The sequence below is a fragment of the Anoplopoma fimbria genome, chromosome 2, assembly GCF_027596085.1.
Source record: "Anoplopoma fimbria isolate UVic2021 breed Golden Eagle Sablefish chromosome 2, Afim_UVic_2022, whole genome shotgun sequence".
Lineage (NCBI taxonomy): Eukaryota > Metazoa > Chordata > Actinopteri > Perciformes > Anoplopomatidae > Anoplopoma > Anoplopoma fimbria.
This window is the reverse complement of record NC_072450.1, coordinates 28,766,424-28,788,538: the sequence shown is the minus strand read 5'-3', so window position 1 is coordinate 28,788,538 and position 22,115 is coordinate 28,766,424. Positions and strand designations below refer to the sequence as shown.

General features: G+C 40.8%; 1 protein-coding gene across 2 annotated transcripts; it reads right to left on the bottom strand.

Annotated features, from left to right (window-relative positions):
* Window positions 1-700: 700 nt before the first annotated feature.
* znf507 (zinc finger protein 507) lies at window positions 701-21,037 on the bottom strand. Of its 2 annotated transcripts, none has more exons than XM_054619059.1 (7): window positions 20,996-21,037; window positions 16,306-18,633; window positions 14,248-14,365; window positions 13,817-13,925; window positions 8,634-8,738; window positions 6,702-6,836; window positions 701-5,610 (listed from the first exon to the last, which is right to left on the bottom strand). In XM_054619059.1, the coding sequence occupies exons 2-7, from the start codon at window positions 18,628-18,630 to the stop codon at window positions 5,172-5,174; spliced, it is 3,231 nt and encodes a 1,076-aa protein (XP_054475034.1). In that variant the 5' UTR covers window positions 18,631-18,633; window positions 20,996-21,037; the 3' UTR covers window positions 701-5,171. The 2 variants fall into 2 exon arrangements, with proteins under 2 accessions (XP_054475034.1, XP_054475041.1); XM_054619066.1 differs by having other exon boundaries at window positions 20,992-21,013.
* Window positions 21,038-22,115: the final 1,078 nt, after the last annotated feature.

The window sequence follows — 22,115 nt, the reverse complement described above, 5'->3', positions numbered from 1 at the left end:
GTGACACACCTTGAACCCGGACTGGTGGGGGTCCAAGAGGTTGTTCTGGTGGAGGTAGGAAGGAGGTGTTGTACGACGCCATACAGCCCATTGGTGTCTAGATGGGACCCAATTACTGGCCCATTTTATCACACAAAACTGACAATTTGTACCATTTTATTATGTAAAATGTTTTCACATATTCTTTGTCTGACTAGAGTTTCTGTGCTCTAACCTCAATACACTAACCTTGCAAACAGTCTCGCACTGAGAGTGCAATGAGATGCTCTCTGGATTACTTTAACCTTGTCCAAAGATAAAATCTAACCTCACTCCTGTGTAATGATGTGTAAAGAAATAGCAAGGAGAAGAATGTTTTAATTTCTCACACTGTACTTATATAATAAAGTTTTATAACAGTATTCCGTGTTCAAGTTGTGCATGCGTGGGGAACCTTACACACCTCATGTCTGATCTGTGTTCAACTGTATTTCTATTTATCTATTCTTAAATGTGGTCTTGCTCTGTGTAAATTCATAGTGTTATGAGAGCTGGAGTCAAATTTATTGGACATGCCATAATACCATCAATATATATACATATATATCACATTCATTTTTTTTTTCAATTTATAGTGAAATATTTTGGCAGCAACATCCTTCAGAGGTATTCCATCATCTCACAAACATTACCAGAGAAAAAAAGCAGTCATTTACTTCTCAGTCTTTATTACCAAAAATACAATGGCAAAGTGGTGACATAATACTGCCTATGATGTTCTACAAATAAATAAACATAAAGCAAGTGTCACACTGCTGTCTCAAACAATTCCATGTTGAACCTCAGTACAAAATTGAATATGATCCCAAAAAAAAAAAATGGCTGTTTAGGACAGACATGTTTTATCTTGTTATACCCACCTTCTTTTGGTTAAAATGCACGCAGCTCATTTTGCTGTGTTTTTCTTAAAACAACAAACTCTCTTAAATATACAGAAAAGAAATAAGACCAGAGTCAAAATTTAATCAAATTTTTTTGTGCCAGTTTTTTTTTCTTTTTTTTTTTTACAAGATCATTAAAAAATAGAGGTTTTATTTTTAAAAAAAAAGTCAGTTTCAAAGTTCTGCAGTATTGATCTACAATATGTACAAACTAACAGTAGGAAAGTATTTGAGCTCATTAATAGGTTAAATAGCTAGCATTTAAAAAATAAAGAGCTGTTTCACATACTTGGTTTATTGTTGTTTCTGTGTCCCCAAAAACTGAATAAAAAGAAAATGGGGATTTGCCCCAATGGAAAACATGCTGAGGTGTAATACAATCCACAATAATTCACCTCAATACAACTGGCTGACCGATCTGTGCCCAAATCAAAAATTTTGATTAATTGAATTAAATATGTTGCTGATGTTTTGGCAAAATAATTCTAGTTTGAACATAAATGATACCTCGAACCAAAAGGCACAATAAATAATTTGCCTACAAATAAACTAATATGGCACAAAGTATGAGTTCTTTACTCGTGGTGTGAATTAAAACCGACTGAGGGAAAGGGAACTGTGGCGAACGCTCTGAAAGTGCTGCCTGTGCTGCCACACTCTTGAAATTTGTGTCTTACATTCACACCAACACAATCGCAAGATGTTTTTTGTCTTCACTTGTTATGCTAACATTTAAAAAGTATCTGAAATGATTGCTTTTTACTTGAAATATTATCAAGAACTATGGTGTAATCACAACTCAGTATAACAGGGTATGTTATTTATCTAGGTCTGGCTGACACTGAGGTGCTTGGTTTGCTATTAAAGTTATTGTGTTATTCACAATTAACACATATGCTTTACAGTTACAGAGTTCAGTGAATGTATTACTACTAGGATGCAATGCTATTTTTGTAGCTTTGGCCTATGATAAAACTGTATGCACCAAATTAAGGACAAGTGCTAGAATATACAGGTTTTTTTCTTCCAACAACTCTCATGAAAAGACCAACACCCACAAAGAATGTATCCTACTACCGTCCAGTAGTTCTCACTTACTGGTGCCGGAAAGACTCACTACCACACCAAAATGAGGATTAATGCACCGCTAAAAATAGTCCCCAACAAATGCGCTATTTAGAGCTTGTTCCAGTAACGTCATACAAAAACCTTCATTTTCAAACTGTTATTAGAAATGTCCGCTATTTAAAAAATTTATGAAAAAGTTATGTGTTCATCGTATTAAATGCAATTGTGCTGGTGCCATAGACAAGGTAGGGAGGCTGCGATTATTGTCAGATGAACTAATTAGATGTTGGTTTTGGTCTTTTAATGGGATTTGTTGAAGACAACAAAATATATTGGGGAAAAAATATATATATATTTTCTAACCCACCACAAAGCACCACAGGGCAAGACGATCACACAAGTTATAGAAAAACCAACAGTTTAGCCAGATTCTCTAAAGCACTTTATCTGCATCAAAAGTAAAACAAAGGTGTGCACCCGACATATTGATAACCCCTCAATGCAAAAGAAAACTTTGTCACAACTATGATAGTTACAGCAGGTCAGGCTGTAAACTGCTCACTGCTCATTTACATGCCCGTCTGGTCAATCAGACAGGACGAGCACTGAAGGGCCAATTCACTAACTGCCCTCATTTTTGCCATGTAGAGTTTTAAATTAAAAATGCAGACAATAATTACCTGCTATGATAATGAAAATCCCAGGCCAGGTCTTTTAGGTTAAGATTGAATTTTGTTTTACCCACTACGCTGCACACACACACACATTTAGACACAGTTTCAAGCTGCTGTGTCAGATGGAGTATCGATGGAATATGGATATACTTCATTTCTTCAGCCTTTGTCTATGTGGATGACATACTGATGAGTGCATTATGGATTTGCATTATACATTATATGGGGCTTAAAAGAATAAATACAAATTCTCTGTAAATGTCATTGTTTTGACGGGTTTCCAATCACAGCAATCGTGTCCAGACATGTTTGAAATTAATCGACATTAAAGGGATAGCTTGGCTTTTTCAAGAAGGGTTGAATGAGCTTCTTATCCATAGTCAGTGCATTACCTACAGTAGATGGGGTTTGGACAAACAGACAGGAGACATGAGTGAAAGAAATGTATAACAACTAAAATAAACCCATCAGTTAAACACCCCAATCAGTTGAAGTTTCATGCTTTACTTTGCTGTCACACAGTCTTTTCTCAGTTAAAGCTGCTATCTACTCTAAGCCACCAGACTCCCTTTACAAAAACAGACATTCCTACCGCACAGAACATGAGAGTTGCTGATATACTGCTGCCTCGATCGGTCAGTTTGTGGCATTGTCGGACTTTGTTGCTTTAAACTTTCTGTGATCTGCAAGGTAAAGTTACTGCTTTTGTCAATGGAGTCATGTGAATTTGAAGAGAGCATAGATGGCTAGAACGGCTTCACATCCCCATCAGAAAGGACTGTCGGACAGCAAGGTAAAGCGGTGATTTTAAATGTAGCATTGATTAAACTGATTGGTTTTTTTTTTGGTGATCATCTTTTTGGGTGGCTAACCCTTTAAAAAGCGAGACATACATTGGTTGTTCCTAACATCTAACATCTGGGTGACTAGATCGTCAGGTCGGCTTCAGTAATCTTTCCTTTACAGTCAAACAGGTGTTTTCTGCATCATATGAGAGATTAGGGTAGAATTTTTCTCCTTCCAGGAAAAAAAAAAAAAAAGCCACTTCCTGCCGTTCATCCTGTGTGAAAAATAACTTCCAACACAGCTAGACCATCCATCACTGTTAACACGAAGCCCGCATTGATCGAAGTTTCCAATTTACCCACATTACACTGTGCTGAGTTGAGTGTTTCCATATCAGAGCGGCAGTCATTATATTACACTCCTGCTTCCGGTCAATCTCATGAGAGCACACGGCAGGACTGTGTGCCAATAAACCTTAAAGAGATGTGTCGCCGCCAAAAACTGTACTTTCACATCCCTGTCTTCATATTTCAGGCGTGTTCGTGTTAGCTGGGACAGCAGTCATTCCATGTTTGCGTTTGACACTAGAGTATGTATTTTAAAAAACACTGACAGAAAAGAGCAAAAAGGTCATTATAAAAAAAAATGTTATTATATACACAGGATAAATTGCATGGGCTAAAAAAAGAACAGACTATATATTTAATGCCAACTCTTTAAGTGAGCCTAGCACCACAATCACAAGTGAAAACATGAGATTGGATACAACACATTCCTGCTTTAAAGGATCGAGGGACCTTTATTTTGAAATAACAGCCCTACGTACGCAGACTTCCCTTTTGATCATTCCTTTTGTCAACTATTAAACCATCACCTCTGTCCCTCTACAATCATCAACTTTGCTCTGGTCAACTTCCAACTTCCTCCTTTTGAGAACGAGAACCGTCTCCTCTGAAGACGCTAATTTTCTGATCCAACGAGTCAAATTACACAGTCATACGAGAGAGACGCAAATAATAATAATAATAATTAATAACATTTGCCGATTTAACTTGGCATAAACGGAAACATGCATAAAAAAAACAAAACTGATAAATATTAAAATCATATTCAAGCTGTGATACATGCCTTTAGGCATCTGTGAGTTTGCACATGTACCTCCTGAACTAGGACACAGCCGTCGCAGATCAAATACATTAAATATTACAGTAGCAATAAAAGAGCTGCCTTATGGTCAAACTATATAATTAGACTGGAAAATATGTGAATTTTTTTTGTTTCCATTTCTGGTGAGGGGTCGTATGGTTTTTCTGAGGTATGAACTTGTCCCTGTGTATTGAAAAATAAACTAGGGTTAGAGCTCGGGGCTTGTCCCTTGAAAACGAAAATCACTTCCCTACGGCCACAAAATGTTGTGGCCTCTTTAATGTCAATTATGTGACACTAACGTTTTTTATTTCTTATATTTCTTTTAAACATTCCTTTCAAAAGGATATGCCGCTCAGAAAAATTATTTCATCATTTTCCCTTAACAAGGTTTTTTTTTTTGCTTTGAACAGAAGCAACCGCAGCCTCACACCTTTGACATCACAACCCGACCGGACCGGAGGACAAGCTGTCACATGACGATACTAAAGAAGAGTAGATGTGAAATGTTTAAGCAGCAGCTCATTGTGAGTTGTCAGTGTTAATATAAGGAGGGGAGGGGGGGGGGGGGGCAGTCTCACTCTGCCGTCTGTGCTTCTGCTTGCTGCTGCTGCTCCTTGTTGAGGATGATGCTGATGATGTCCCCCTCGTGCTCTTTCATGTGCTCCATCAGCCGCTCTTTGCTGGTGGACTCAAAGCCGCAGATGCAGCAGCAGAACAAGAGCACGCAGTATTCCATGCCGGGGCCCGGAGCGGGGGCCTGGCCGGTGCGCGGCTGGCTCTGGGGATGGGGATGGGCGGGGTCCTTCCCCTGGTGGCTCGGGGATTCACCGGGCCACTGTGAAGGGTCCGTGAGCAGGCCTGCCGAGCTGTCCACGGCCGGGCCGGCTGCTGTCGTCGTCCTTGTGGGTGTTGGCAGTGGTTCCATGGGGATTCTTGTTTTGTCTTTTGAGGGCGGAGCCACCGCAGGGCGCTCTGCCACCGACTCCAGCACAGCCGACAACTTCTGAGGAGCTCTGAGGGAAAAATAATGTACACGGAATCACTCAAAAGAATACAACAACAGAGGGAGCAAGATTCACATTTTTGGGTAGTGATGGCCCATTGAAAATGTCAAACTGCCTGAGAACTAGCTTTGTATTTTAAAAATCTCTATGATGTATAAAGTTACTTGCTGCCCATAATCAATTATCCCTATGATGCAAGTGTGTATTTGTAAGACAGCTGTGTCATTCTTTATCTTTCAAAACATGAACTAATGAGCCCAGTGAGGAATGAACTCATGAAGTTCGACCTTTGTAATTGGCTCAATGCCATGTTTTTCTTCTTCTTCTTCAAAAGAAAAAAAAGAAAAACCATAAACTGGAGAACAATTGCCTGCCAATGTTAAACTGTTAGTATCAATTTGCTTAATAGTTATAAGAAAAACAGTTTATAGAGGGAGAGACACTTTCACATTCAAAAATAAATCATATTGCATCAATGCATTTTACAAGTTCTTTTCTTCATCTACTATAGTTTGCTACATGGCACAGGGGCGTAAAGGGGGGGTGATGGGGGGGTCATAGGGGCTTGCTCCCTGGCAGCCAAGTACATAATTGTCTCGTTTTTAGCTAAATCTGGACCAGTGAATGTATTATGTGCACAGATTGTAAAGCCCTCTGAGGCTAATTTGTGATTCTGGGCTATACAAAATAAACTGAATTGAATTGAATTGAATTATGTATGGTGCCTATTAAAAAAAAACATTGCCTATGTCAAAGAAATCCAACAATTTGCTTTCATTAAAAGGGCATGCAAATGAAGTTCTATATTTAATGACCTGTACAACTGACATGACATCATTTATTTAAAGCTGCACTAGGCTACTTTGTACTGTGGGCTACAAATGGTGGCATTAAGAGTTCAGGCTTTCACTGAAACATCACAACATCTAGAGTACATATTACTGCTTTAGCTGTATTCAAGCTCTAAAGCCCTCGAAAATGACTGATTACTAAGTGTCTTCCAGGAGCTACATACAGTGTAGCGCCAGGGAACATACTGTAGATATTAGCAAACACAGAAATGAAACCTGAAAGAGCTGGAGGTGGGCTCGTGTATTTACCGGCTGCTCTGGGAGATGGCCTCGTTAATGGCTTTGTTAACTTGCTCGTAGTTGTAATTCTGGTCTCCGGCGTGCTTCCACATGTGGGATTTGAGGGACGGGGGATGACTGCACACATAGCCACACAGAGAGCATCTGGAAGAAGAACAGAGGAGAGAAGAGGAGCACCACAGTGAGTTGATTTAATATGCACGCTGACGTTCGCCTAATCCCTCTCTCCTGCTTTCTATCCAGAGGAATCCTCCTGACTCCAGTCTTCACAGGGTACACTGGGTTTGAGAGACAGGGACAAAGAGTGGGGTGAGGACATAGGATTTAAGTTTAAAAGATGGAGAGAAAAGGTTCCTAATAGTCTAGCTTAGCCTTCTGCTAACCTCCTCGGGCTGAATTAATGGAGGGATAAAGAGAAATGCTGCTCATAGTCTTAACTAGTTGAGAGAGAGAACGAATTCCAAAGAGATGGCCAGCTGTCGGGCTTATTTTCCTGTATCCAGTGTAGCATGAAAGCATGGTGGAATTAGCAAGGTTACCAGCAGACATCCGGCTACTTGGCTAGCTTGCCAGTTCCACCACGCTTTCATACAACACTGACAGAAAACCATCCAAAATAGGTTGTCCCGTATGTGGCGTTGCTGGTTAGCTAGCTACCTTGCTAATTCCACCATGCTTTCACGCTGTACTGGTTACAGAAAATTTGCCCGACGGCCCAACAGGAGCGCTGGGTCTACAGTCCATCTGTGCTTGGAGGAGAGGAGACTGGCACTCCGGGGACTAGTAAGCAAACTAGCAATCTCAGGAAATGGACAAGCTAACTAGCTTACTAGCCATCTGTCCTCACCAGAACTCCAGTCTTCTCTCCTCGCGACAAAGAAGTCTGCCAGGCTAATACGGTACCGCCGGTTAATGTTAGCTTTAACAAGTAGAACCTGCTCTCCCAGAGAGTGAGAGAAACTTGTATTTTCTACAGCCATTATAAAATAAAAAAAACAAGCCAACCAAACTTGCTAGCAAGCGTTAACATTTATTATTATTCTGCCTCCACCTACGTAAAAATACATGTTGTGTTTACCAAGAGAAAAAGGGGGGGGGGGGGGGGGTCTATATAGACCATACATACAGACTGGACCACAACTAAAAAGGTAAAAACGCATCACTGCTTCCTCGGTTTAGTCCACATGAACCAAGCTACAGGTGTGAAAGTGACCTTCAATTCAGACCATTCTTTACATCAGCCCCCCTCCAGTCCCTCTATGAATATGAATATCAGCTTTATTGGTCTTCTCAGTACTAAGATACATATATATACACAAAATGTCCCTTCTGCATTTAACCCATTCCTGAAGAGCAGTGGGCTGCTAAGAAGCGCCAGTGGAGCAACTTGGGGTTAGGTGTCTCGCTCAAGGACACCTCGGCATGTCGACTGTAGAGGCCAGGGTTCCAACCACCGACCTTGTGGTTGCGGGACCGTAAATACAAAAATAAATGAATTGTCTGTGCTATTGTCTGTATGGAAACATGGGCATTTTAGGCTTGAAGGTCCTGACGACGGTAAAATATGGAACAAGATAATAATAATAATAATAATAATAATAATAATAATAATAATAATAATAATAATAATAATAATTAAGCCTTTATTAGTCCCACAATGGGGAAATTACAATTCTCTGCATTTAACCCATCCCAGAGGAGCAGTGGGCTGCTAAGAAGCGCCAGTGGAGCAACTTGGGGTTAGGTGTCTCGCTCAAGGACACCTCGGCATGTTGACTGTAGAGGGGTTCGAACCACCAACGGGACGAGCTCTACCTCGTGTGCCACAGCCGACCCCAGCTTCTTTTGGCCAGCTGCGGCTCTTCATTCTCACCTCGGAGGTCCGGTGGTCTTTCTTATCGTTCCTCTCTGTGGTGGATTCGTGTTTGAGGTTTTTCTCACCTGTACTGCTCCAGCAGCTGCACGGCCTGGTGTTCCTGAGGGTGCCTCCTCATGTGGCTCTTTAGACTGTTCATGTTGGTGGTGGCAAAATCACAGCTACAACACCTGGACGGAGAAAAAAGGAGTGGTGAGAGATGAGATAGAGCGTCTTAGTTTGAACACGCTGCCCTTTGAGGTCATCGTTTTGCTCCCTTACACTTGTAGCCTGCAGGGAGATTAGAGGATTTACAGTAAAGCAGAGAGGAAATTGCCACTGTAGGAAAGAGAATAAATCGCAACAGTTTCTACTTCGTTGTACTTCGGATGTTGCAGCTGGAAGATGAAACTGGCTTTTTATAGCTGCTTAGAGGCAAGTACTGTAGGAGGACAGCAGAATAGAGGCTAAACTCAACTCAAGGCCACTTTGACTGTATTCAAATTAAGTCAGACAAAACAAAGTGTTGCACTTGACCGTGTGCGGTTTACTGGGACCAGAATATTAAGAAGACTTTACTAGCATATTACTTCAATATTATAAGTGGTTAGTATATTTTTCTGACTTATCCTAAAGTATTGGTATGTAGCACTTGTTATATTCGTATTAGTCTGTTGCAATTATTGTTTCCCAGTAATTTGCCTCTGCACTGTACTTTTGCTCTGGTTTATGCCTTAAGATGCTTGTTTAAGAAAGGAGATGCACTTATGACTTCTGGTGACTAGTAGTTCTCTTGAATACCTATGTTGAATACACTTCCTGTAAGTGTTTGGAACAACATTAAATGACTGTAATGTATATTTTATTTGACTAAAAGTATTGCTTCTCGCAGATATTTTGCAGTACTGCTTCCAGCTTTGGAAATTTGGATTGGGAAATGGCATAACATGAAAGCAGTGTCTTGGGCTTTATTATGGAATACAGTGTGCACACTAATGTACAGTGGAGAAATAGACTGTGCTACAGGAGTAGTTTTAAGAAGTTTCAGCAGGTGCTTTGACTATTTTACACTTGTTATTTTAGGGTTGAGGCAGGCAAACCGTTTCCAGTGTTTATGCTAAGCTAAGCTAACCAGCAGTTGCCCGTAGCTTCATATTGATTGTAAGAATGATGGTATTCTCATGCAACTCAGCAAAAGGTAAACTATTGCTAACTCACGGAGTTTCTTTACGAAAACCAGTATATAAAAATAAATATACAGAACATAAGGAGATGATATTGGTCAATTAAATTGAATATTTCACGATTTCTAAGCCTGGCTAGTAAAACATTCGTTAAGCTTTGTAAAGGTCAGCTGAATAAGTGGAACCGAACAAATATTAAGAAGAGAGAAAAGTAAATAGGACAATTTCGATATTGTGATATGAGGCTAGATATCATCTTAAATCTTGGAAATTGGAATATCGTCATTGCTGTTCTATTATCTTCCTTTACACACTTAGTCATTCCATCCACATTAATGATGATTACTCAAAAACCATTGTCGCAATATCAACATTCAGGTTTTTGGTCAAAAACATTGCGATACTTTCTTGATATGTCCCAACCCTGAATCTCCCCAAAGGTAAATGTTGAAGGTATGTGCCACATGTTGCTGATGTTAAACCTGCGATTGCAACTAGAATATAAATAATAAAAAAGTTACAGTGTCCTCCAGAATCATTGGCACTCTTAGTGAATGTGATCAACACATGCTGAGAAAAAAAAATGTGTTTGCTGTTGATTATCTTGGGCTTTCAGAGAACGAGGAATGAAATATTCACAACAATCTTGCCTATTTTCATTGAAGTAAGATCACTGAAAGAAAATATGTTTTACAATAAATACATATTTTTCTCCAATACATTTCTGTGCCACAGAAAATCCAATGATTCAAATCTAACTGAAGTACATTTTTCCCGGACATATTTTTCATTTTTAAAAAAGACCGGTTTTGTTTAGGAACTCTTCAGTGACTCAACCATGACTAACTGTCTCACTGCGGTCACATAGGCCAAATTCCCTTTTCAATTCATCACTGTGCGATAGACCCGATAACACAGCGAAGAAAGCTTGTTTGCACACAAAAGAAAATACCCATTTCCACAGTCAGGGCAATAATTAAGAAGCTTTAGCGACAGGAGATGTTAATGAATCATCCTGGGACTGTGAGGAGGAAGGTTGGACTGGCGAGACAATCTCCAAGAATCACAGCTGGAGAGTTGCAGAGGTCAGTCTTCGGATCAGAAAGTCTCCAAAACTACCGTCAGACAACTTCCTACTACCACAAGTTGTTTGGGATGGTTGCCAAAAAGGAAGTCTCTGCTGTCAATCAACAACAAACGAAAGTGCCTAAAATAATATTTGTTGCATGATCAGAATTGAATGATTATTTCAATGAAATTACTTAAAAACAAAAGGTTAGATTTTATGAATAGTGAGAATGAAACATCATGAAGATAAACAATACAGACTTCTCAATGTAATGCCATCTCTTTCTACATCTAAAAAGGAGGAAAGGTTTATGGTCCTTTCTATCTTTGAGATTTTGGAAAGTTTGTCTCATGAGCTGAGTAAAGCATGCTTTCTGGCCTTGTTACAGTCAAGTTACACAGCACAGTGAGCGCCTTATATGGAAATGGTTTGGCATATGATGTCAGCGGTGGAGAGGAATGAATACCAATGGAGGTTCAGTCCAGTGTGACATAATCACAATGGGCATTTCTGCGCTCTTTGCCAATCACATTATGGTTAGATATGAGCATTAGTCCAGTCTGGTTCGTCTTCCCCGTCCTATCGTTCTGCTATGAAAATGTGAGGCGCTAACACAGACAATCAGCATCACCATAAAATGTTGCCTATTGGGGCCTTTTACTCTAATTTTTACTAATTGCACAGAAACTTGAAACACGGCAGCACATTTTGGGTTAGATGTTGATACTCCAGAGAGGCTGTGCAGTCTGCAAGTGCCTCAGACAACGACACGTTTATTTTTGTCATGTTGGCTCTGTGCTGCATTGAAATAAAAGGACGACTATGGGGGGTGAAGTGCTAACTTTCAGCTTAAATTTGAGGCTGTTTACATCCAGACTGGGAGTAGAACCGTTGCCCTGTCATTCTCCTTCTGCAATGCAATTAAAGCCGATAGTCAGAGCTTCATTTTCAGATCCAAAGAGCTGAGCCCAGACAACAGAAATTGTCCTCTAACACCTACACACCACACTGACTTCCTGACAGATTTGACATTTCCAGTCAGATATGAATGCATCTCCTGCATTACAGTATTAATAAACTCCAAAGTATAGTTTGATAGAACATACTTCATAAGAAAAAAAAGATATATTTTATAAGTTAAACACTTAAAGCAGCCCAGAGACTTTATTCAGCCATTAACAGCTATTTTCTTTGTTGCCTGAGTTTAAATGTTCTCTTTTTTACATAATTTAAGTGTACATGTTAGAACATTTATATGTGGATAATCCGATATTTCCAGACTCCTCTTTTGCTCTCATACCCCTGGTTTACAGGATGGTTTATAAACAGCAATTAGATGCCATCTGACCTTTTCAAAACCAGAAAGACATCCTGTGTGTGTGTGTGTGTGTGCGTGTGTGCGTGCGTGGTGTAGTATGCGTATTTGACCTTAGAGCACAGGCGACACTGTTAAAGAAGCTGCCAGAAACACCTGCATGTGTTCACACCTCAGGCAGCTGTGTGTTAACACGAATGCAGAGTGTGGGGGATAGAAAGTGAAGAGTGTGGCTACACAGTGAAGATCAATGTGCTGGGCTGAGCATCACCGGGCATATACTGCCATCTAATGGTCCTTTCTAAAAATAACAGCTCAGGCATTTTGCATTAAAGCCAGCACATGAAAGGTGAGACTCATTGACTAGAAACTATTTGATTAGCTCACTCCGTCTGAAACAGTGACCAAAACCTGAAAATGCAACATTCACTGACCAATAACACTACTACACGGCACGCGAGAGAAACAATTATACTAAACCTCGAAAACATACATTTACAAGTTTAATTAAAAGGTTCTAAAATGTAGGAAAAAGGATAGCAAATCTCTGAAATTGTTGTAAATCTAGCGCCCTGATAAGGGCAGCATATACGTTATGCAAAATAATGAACACAGAAGTCTGTAAAGTTAACATCCAATATACGAGGGATAAGAAATATGCAATCAGCCGCCCAAAAATATGCAATCAGACTCCAGATTGGTGTCTACTTCATTATAATGTCATTAAAGCTGAATGTCAGACGTAATTTCTGCAACTATAATTAACATTTTCTGATTATAAAACACAGTATAAGTGCAAAAACAAATTATGTTTGCTGTAGAAAGAATAACTAAGTCCTAAACTTTTAAAATAGGTGAGTAAGATACTAAAGTATTGAATCAACAGCACATGGAGCCCAAGTTGAAGTTTATTATAAAATAGAATAAATGGTGTTGGCAAAGTGTCTTGTGAGACATTTATGGAGATTTTTTTTAAATCATGTTTACTTAGATTTTTATGAAAATCATTTTTTAACATCACAAATACATTTCATAATGAAAAAAAGCCCATGTTCTATACCTGCTTTACTCCCAATGAAAGGAGAAAACCACAACCTTAAACATAGTTTCTAAAACTACTGAAACTGAATTCAGTCTCATCAGTCTAACAAGCAGGTGTTGAAATGGCACCAGATTTAACACATTTACTCAATTTATGAAGCATGTGTAGTTGATAAAATATTTATTATTTTAAAGGTTTAACTGCTCCAACAAGAGTTTGGTTGATTTCTGGTTTTACTGGTCAGAACTGGTTTGATTTTGTACAAACTTTTTGTACAAACCTGCATTTTGTCATTGCGACACTTTCTGGCAAACGAAAAAGAAGCAGACATCAGCAACGTGTGGTGATGGGAAAAGACCTGTCTGCATTTTAATCAGGCTCAACGACACGCCCACTTTACTGCACCACACGATATGATACAGAGAAAAGCAACCTCAAATTCAAGATTTTGTTACTAAAACAAATTGAAATTCTAATGAACCCAAACCCTACACCGACAGCTCCTAGCTGCTGCAGAAAGGCAATAAGAAAAGTAATAATATGTCAAGAAAAAAGTCAGTCACAAGAACCGGTGGACTCGTCTTTAGTTCGTCTGTGACTGGTAAGAGTACTTGTATTTAGGGGATAGTTTTTGTTTTTGTTTTTTTAAAACAACTCACCGATAAGGCTTGTCAGAGTTATGGATCCGACGGTGGTTCCTCACCCCGACATACGTAGAGCTGGTGTAATCACACACATCACACTTATACATCTTCTGCAAACCACATTCTGTAACAGAGCACAAACCAAACAGGTCTTTATGAAAACACTGACAGAAATCACAAGGGAATATAATATAATCTTTATCAGCTTTATAATTATAATTAACAGCTTTATTGGTCATGTATACATACATACAAACCAGTATAGATGAAATTGACCTTCTGCATTTAACCCATCCCTGAGGAGCAGTGGGCTGCTAAGAAGCGCCCGGGGAGCAACTTGGGGTTAGGTGGCAACAGAAGAGCGGTGGCACAGAGGGAAAGCTCTGACGGGCTCTTCATTGTCATATCTTAAACAATAATTATGATGTCAAAAAAAAACATCTTACCTTCATCCGTTACCCGCTCGGCTTCCTCCACCATGGCCACGGTTTCAGTGACCGGTGCGAGGGCGGCCATGTCCCCGCTGAAGCTGTGCTGCTCCCTTTCATGACTTCTTAACTGACTCTAAGAAACACACACACACACACACACAACATAAGATTTCTAGACAAAATAAATTATAATACATGCAGTTGACATACAAATTGATGTTTTTCTACTTGATTTCGATTTATATACAAACTAGCTAAATGCAAACTTATGCTCATTTTAGGCAAGGTGAAATAAACAACACTGTGGTTGCATAATGGTTCACCCCGTTATTAAAAGGGTTCATGAGTGGCAACTATGCAACAGCGAATACGTTTAGAGGCACAGTAGATATGGAGGTATTGAAAAAATAAAGATGAGAAACTCATTGTCTTCCATTGAAAGAATGCCACCCCGGAGGAAAATGTTTTTATTGTATTCCAACATATACACTGATTTTAATCAATGCACTTTTTAAATAAATTTGGCCTCCCGATGGTTAACATGTAGTGAATTATTGTAAAGCAGAATTAAGCTTCTTGTGCGTTTAATCCCACACAGCATGTAAATACCTCTCAATATTTAAACTTTCCTTCACTGGTCAGAACTTTTGGAGTTCATCAGACCATATTTTAATTATTTATTGACCTTCACTGTAAGGTTTATCAAGACATGAAACAATGAGGTTTATGTCTGATTTTACTAGAAACGCATTCTTATACAGCAAGAGACAACTGGGAGAGTTATTGGGGCAGAAAATAAAACAAATGGAGAAAAGTATAGATTTTTTAGTTCTCAAGCGTTCATATCTTCTGGTACTCCTTAACAAAGGCTAAAAAAAAAAGAAAAAAGACATATACAGGAATAACCCCATTATCAAAAAAAAAAAGAAAAGTGTGGTCTCAGGTGATACAGTTGTTTATATATACCTAGTAACCCCTATATGGTCCAATCATGCATCTAAACCAGGTCTGGAGGACCAGGTCTTCACAGCTTAGAGGGAGAAGGGTAGCATCTTTCTGGGAGATTTAAATATTAATGATCATCTCGTCTACTTCCAGCAAATGCAGCAGACATTTCAGCTTTCTAATTCTCATTTCTTCCTTATTCTACATTTACGACCTTACTGAGGGCTCATGTCTCAGTGCCCGAGCAGACACCTCACCCTGCTGCTTTAGGTAAACTCTTGGCAATCAAAAAGGTGCCGTGTCATATTTTTATAACTTCTTACAGCATTTAAATAGCCCATTATCAAATGTCCTTTAGGGAAGATTGGCAGAAAGAATCAGGTACTAAAATTATAGTGAAATGTAGAGAGCCGCTCTTTCAGAAAATCTTTCAACCTGTTATTCTGATTGGACTGAATTGTTAATGGTCTAACAGATTAACTGCATGAATAATTTGTAACTGATGTGATATTAGTGTAATTTTTCCTTTTTTGTGTTACCAAATTAAGTTTTTTCCTGTGCATTTGCTGCTCAATCAATCAATAAACAGATGTTAAAAAAAGACCATAATCCACTGTTTATGTCTTCAATTTCATCCGATATGGATAAGATACTCCATCATATATTTATAGGCAATGGGGCTAAATCCAATGATTATTTCTATTACTGATCAATCTGCTGATTATTTTTGTCATTGAAACGCGTTGTCCATAAATATATTGTGAAATACTTTTTTTTGAACCCCAGGGTAACACATTCAAACTTCCACCAAAAGCCCAAAACTCATTATTCTGTTTACGAAGAGAGAGAGAAAGAAAAAAAAAAAGCTGGAACCAGAGAAGGTTTGGCATTTGAACTATGAAAATAACTTTTTAGAAAAAAAATAATGAGGAAGTGGACAACAAAATGACAATTAGTGGGAGTCCAGTTGCTGGAAACTGTTACACAGTGGTACCAGTGAGCCCGAGGAAACCAAAGTGGTATTTACTGGGAAACAAGCAATGTCCCTCTGAAAAATAGAACTAATCTGATTCCTGGATTACATATACCAACAGGATTAAATGCATGCGAGTGTTGACGCGTGCTCACCTTGTAGTGGAAGGCGTCTGGGCACTGCTTGCACTGGTACATCCTGGTCTTACAGTGGTGGATCATGTGGCTCTCCAGGTCCTTACTGTCCGAGGCGATGTGCTCGCAGATGGGACACTGGTACGGCTGCCTCTGCCTGTGCACCCGCAGGTGCTGTTTGATGTAGCCCTTATTGCCGCTGCTGTATCGGCAGAGGCGGCAGCGGTACGGCCGCTCGCTGCCGGGGATGTAGTCCACCAGGCCGCCGTCGGTGGACGCGACCAACCCGTCCATCTCCGGGATGCCACACATGAAGCCCCCGGCTCCGTTTTCTGTGACCGCGGCTCCGTTGTGGAACTGGGCGTTGTCCTGAAGCTCTTTTAAGATATCCTCATCTGAGGCGTTCTGGTCCGAGCGCTCCCGGAGCCTCTCGATGACGGTGAGCAGCGACAGGCTGATGCCGGCTTTGGTGGCGGGGCCCTCCTCGTCCCCCTCCCCAAGACACAGATCTTCCTCTTTGCCCCCACCATGAAGCTCCAAGTCCAGCAGAGCTGCTGTTGTCTCTGCGTCCGAAGCATGCTGTCCAGCCTCTACGAGTTTCTGTCCCGAGTTTGGGCTCTGTGCCTGGGCTGCGATGGTCTTCAGAATTACCTTGGTGCTGGAGGTGGGGAGCTCAGGGGTCCTCATGGGCATAGCGACCAGGACCTCAGCCGCCAGAGAGTGCAGGCGGAGGGACTCCGAATGCGTCCGCTTGCGACCGGCCGGGGGAATGTTCTCGTCCCGTGGAGGGTCGCTACCCACAGAGGGTTTAACGTCAGCTCCCATTAGCTGGCTGTCGGCGGCGCTACTATCTGCAGCTGGCACATGTTTCCGCTCTTCCTCCTCTGCACACGCTAAGTTCTTGTCCCTGTCCACGTCAGGGCTGAGAAGAAGCGGGTTCGTTGCCATGACCGAATCTTCGGCCGAGGGGAGGCGTTCTACGATCACGTTGATGTGGCCGGCGCTGTTGGGACTGCTGTTTATGATCTTCTGAGCCGACGACAGTAAGCTGTCCGTCACAGAGGTGCCGTGATGGTGATGGTGATTGTTTATCTCCACATCAGACTCGGCCTCCGTCATCACCTGCACCTCCACCACCGGCTCCTCTGAGGTCAGGTCTTTGATGGGGTACACCCTTTCCTCCTCCTCTTCTTCTTCTTCCTCTTCCGTCTTTAGACTCCGGTTGGGATCAAAAAATGGATGATTTGGTGCATCCTGCTTGTTCTCGACAGCCATGGGAACACAGAGCTGGAGCTTGAAGGCGGCGGACAGCTTTTGCGGGCTTTTCTCTTGAAGGACCGGGGAGAGGACGACTACTTCCTCTCTGGTTGCCGGCGTGTTGGCTGCGGCCGGGGCTTCTCTCCTAGCAGCGGCGGCGCCGTCTTCGTCCTCGAAGATGGGGTAGGAGCAGTCGACCAGGCCGGCGTGCTTCCAGGCGTGGGTCTTCAGCATCCGCTGCTGGCTGCACACGTAGCTGCAGATCAGGCAGCGGTACAAGCCGTACTCCTCGTAGCTGTACCACTTCTTCTTTGGTGGCGGCTCCCTGGAGTCATCCGACGCGCTCCTGATCGTCTCCGTCGCCACGCTGCCGCTCCAGTCGCTGTCCTGCTTGCTTAAAACCTCGTCCTTACCGGCTTCGAAGTGAAACCGGACGTGCGCCTCCAGCTGTCCCTGGTCCCTGGAGGTGAAGCGACACTCGGAGCACATGAGGATGAGGTCGCTGTGCTGCTCGTTGTGCTGCTTCAGGTGCTCTTTCAGCAGGGGCAGCGTTTGGGAGAGATAAGGACACAGGCTGCACTGATAGCACGTCACTGTCCGCTTGTGGTCGCCGCTGTCGGGGTCGGCGGCTGCCTCCGTTGCCGCGGGGACAAGGCTGTTGTTGTTGCTGTCGCCAGGAAAGGGCAGGGAAAGAGCCGCGCCACCACCCAACCGCACCTCCTCCTCTGCGCCCTCCTGCCCCTTACAGTTCCTCTTCATTTTCTTAAAGGGGGAGCCTCCTCTGCTCCCCCTCGTCCCTTCTTCCTCACCACCTCCTCCTCCTCCTCCTCCCCCCGCAGAGGGGGCTCTCTTCTGTCCCGCCGTGGTGCAGCGGCGCTGGGGCCGCTTCTCCACAATTTTGCTGAGCTTCTCGATCACCTGGATGAGGGAGTCTGCGGCCTGTTTCTGCTGTAAACTCTGGGAGGCGTCGCCCTGGACGTCTCGCCGGGTTCGGCTTTGAGAGAGGGATCCCAGCGCTGACGGAGTGGAGGAGGGAGAGGGGGCGGAGGAGTGTGGGATGAGTACAGCTACATTGCTGACCTCCTCCATGACCTGGCAGACAGCAGGGAAGAAAGGAAAAACTGGTTGGTGCTCTGTGGTACTTGATTTAAACAGATGTGATCCCTTTTTTTTAATGATACGAATACAGATATTTTTTTTTTTAAAAATGCAATATCGAAATGTTCCTCCAGAATTGTATCTACGTCAGGAGGACACTTAAACTCAAACAAACAATTAGATTTTTTTAAATGTAGGATAACAATCTAAACAATCTATTGTAACAGATTTTCTGTATACAGTTTCCTTAAATGTTTTTTTCCTGCTCTTATTCATTCTGCCTTTGAAACACTAGAAAACAGTGGAATGCCAAAGTGACTTGCTTATTTTGTCCACTCCAAAACTCAAACTTACTCTTAACTAACTTACAATTATATAAAAAAAGGGACAAACGCAGCCAGTCATCACATTTGAATAGATGGAATTTATGGATGTTTCATAAATATTATGATTATCAAAACAGCTGTCCAAACATTTATGTTCACTATTGAATAATCAGTAAAAAAACAGCGTTACTAATATTAGATATTTTCAATATTACGTTTCTCTAGAAGCCAGTTAAAAGAATAGTCTGTGACTCAGAGGTCTGTTTTAACTTTTTTTTGTCTCAACTTCAACATTTGTATCTAAATGGGGTGGACAACAGTCAAAATGTGATGCTCCGTATTTAAAGAGACGAAGAATAAAAAAGTACTGTTGACATAAATAACGTAGCCTACAGCCTGACTTAACACAATGGCTGGAAGATATGGACCAAATCAAACATCACAATATTTTAGATCCAATGCCTTGATATCAATTTTACAAGAATATTGAGGGGTTGACTATTGGCGCTGCAAAAGATATTAAAACTATTAATGTTTTGATAGATGATCATCAGATTTGTGGATATAATGACTAACATAAATTGGAAAAAAGGCAAATGATAGAACAGCTACAGTCTGGCAAGTTCAGAAAATCACATCACTTTACTGTAATGAGGTATTTTAAACCAGGAGAAGACAACACTCAGATCTCAACTCAATCAATATTAAGATAGAACAATAATACAAATATAGGACATCTAGTGACATATCACACTATCCATACATCCATACAAGACAAAATAATGACTGAGTTCCTCTCTGTGTCTACCACTAGTTACACTACTTTAATAGAGTGGTAATAAAGAGGAAAACAGAAAGGAACTGCATGTATTTTTCTCTTTTTGTATACCTGCATTACATTACAAACTGCGCATGTGAAATGTATGGCAGTGGTGGTAAAGTAATAAGCACTTATGTTGCTGTACTGCTAAACCAGGTAATGACCTTAAGATAAGGGGAAACGATTGCAAACACACGTTGCATCAGTGAACTGTAAGCGTAGAATGTGTTGCTAATGCATGTTTTATAGTATTGTGAGGACCGAGCATGGGGTTAAGGATTTCATTTCAGCTCTGCATTTTGTGTTTAAAAAAAAAAAAAAGGTAAGGAAACGAGGACAATGTCTGGCCCAGGACAGCTGTCAACATCTGTTTGAACACGCTGTCCCTTTGCTCTGCAGTGTGTTTCAGTGAGGGGATTGTCTGTGCAGAAGAAAAGAGAAGCAGCCCAAAGCCAAGTGTGACAGCTTAACTCACTCATGATTAGCCCTGTCAAACAAGTCCCCCCCCCCCACGTGCATCTGTTTACAAACTAACCTAAAATGGGAAATGGTGACAACTCCTGTGGTTAAATTCAGTTTTTGTTTTAATTTGATCTCTTCACATCCAAAACTTCCCTCTTTTTTCTGACCACACAAAAATCACTTTCCTCTTTTCTCCTACTTCCGCTTCTGTGCATGACCTCATCAAAACAGTAGGAGACACATGTTTGGAGAAGGACTGGCCCAGTCTGTCAGTGGAGTGGAGCTACAAGGGGGGAAACTGGCCTGGTGTCACTGAGAGTAAAGTCAAGCAGCAATAATAATAATAATAATAATAATAATAATAATAATGGCCTTCTTCTATTAGAAAACATTGGACATCTGCACAAATGAGCCACCTCAGATCCCTCCACTGGCACAGACACAAGCTGGGCCTGTGGTCGGTGCGGCCTCTCTCTGGACCTCTGTGTGCTCCACCTGTGATCAAGAGGTGTTCACATGACGGACAAAAAAAAACGACATTTGAGTAAAAGAGGCAGCACTCTTGGCTTCCTCGTTAGCGTTCTGCCTGCTATTCACACACACACACACACACACACACACACACACACAGACACACGAGTCCCACACAGAGCTAGCAGTGTACCACACATGGACGTGTTAATGATCGCGTCGGTTAATGTGTGACGGAGAAGAGCGCGCGGCTGCGTTTTAATGAAGACGTACTCACTGACACGGGAAGGCTCGACGCTCTTTGTCCTCAACACATAAACTCTGCTTTGTTTTATTCGTCAGCCATAAAAATAAAAAAGTGGCCCCACTCTCTCTCTCTCTCTCACTCTCTCTCTCTCTCTTTCTCCACATTGCAAAATGGCGAGGATGGAATATCAGTCACGTGACTTGGAGTTTATGGTCAGGTGACCGACGCGGGCCGGTGATTGAAGGGTTCGCCCGGTGCTGCCTTCAGGTGCTGCTCGTAAAAACACCGCGTTGCATTTTCGGTGCTTTTAGGGGTTTGAGTGCCATTTTAGATTACACATATATATACACATACATAAATACATATATATACACATACAGTACCAGTCAAAAGTTACATATACAGTTTATACATATATATACATATATACACATACATACACACATATATATACACATACATATATACATATATATACACATACAGTACCAGTCAAAAGTTATATATACAGTATATACATATATATACATATATACACACATAAATACATATATATATACACATACAGTACCATAGTTACATATATATACATATACATACATATATATATACACATATATATATACACATATATATATATATATACACATACAGTACCAGTCAAAAGTGAGATATACATTTTGTACATATATACATATATACACACATAAATACACATACATACCAGTCAAAATACATACAGTATATACATATATACATATATATACACATACATACACATATATATACATACATATATACATATATATACACACATACAGTACCAGTCAAAAGTGACATATACAGTATATACATATATATATACACATACATACACATATATATACACATACATATATACATATATATACACATACAGAACCAGTCAAAAGTGACATATACAGTTTATACATATATATACATATATACACATACATACACATATATATACACATACATATATACATATATATACACATACAGTATCAGTCAAAAGTTTGGACACACCTTCTCATTCAACTACTTTGAAGAATCTAAAATCTAAAACATATTCTGGTTTGTTGAGCATTTGTTTGTTTACCACATAATTAAAAAAATAAAAATAAAAATA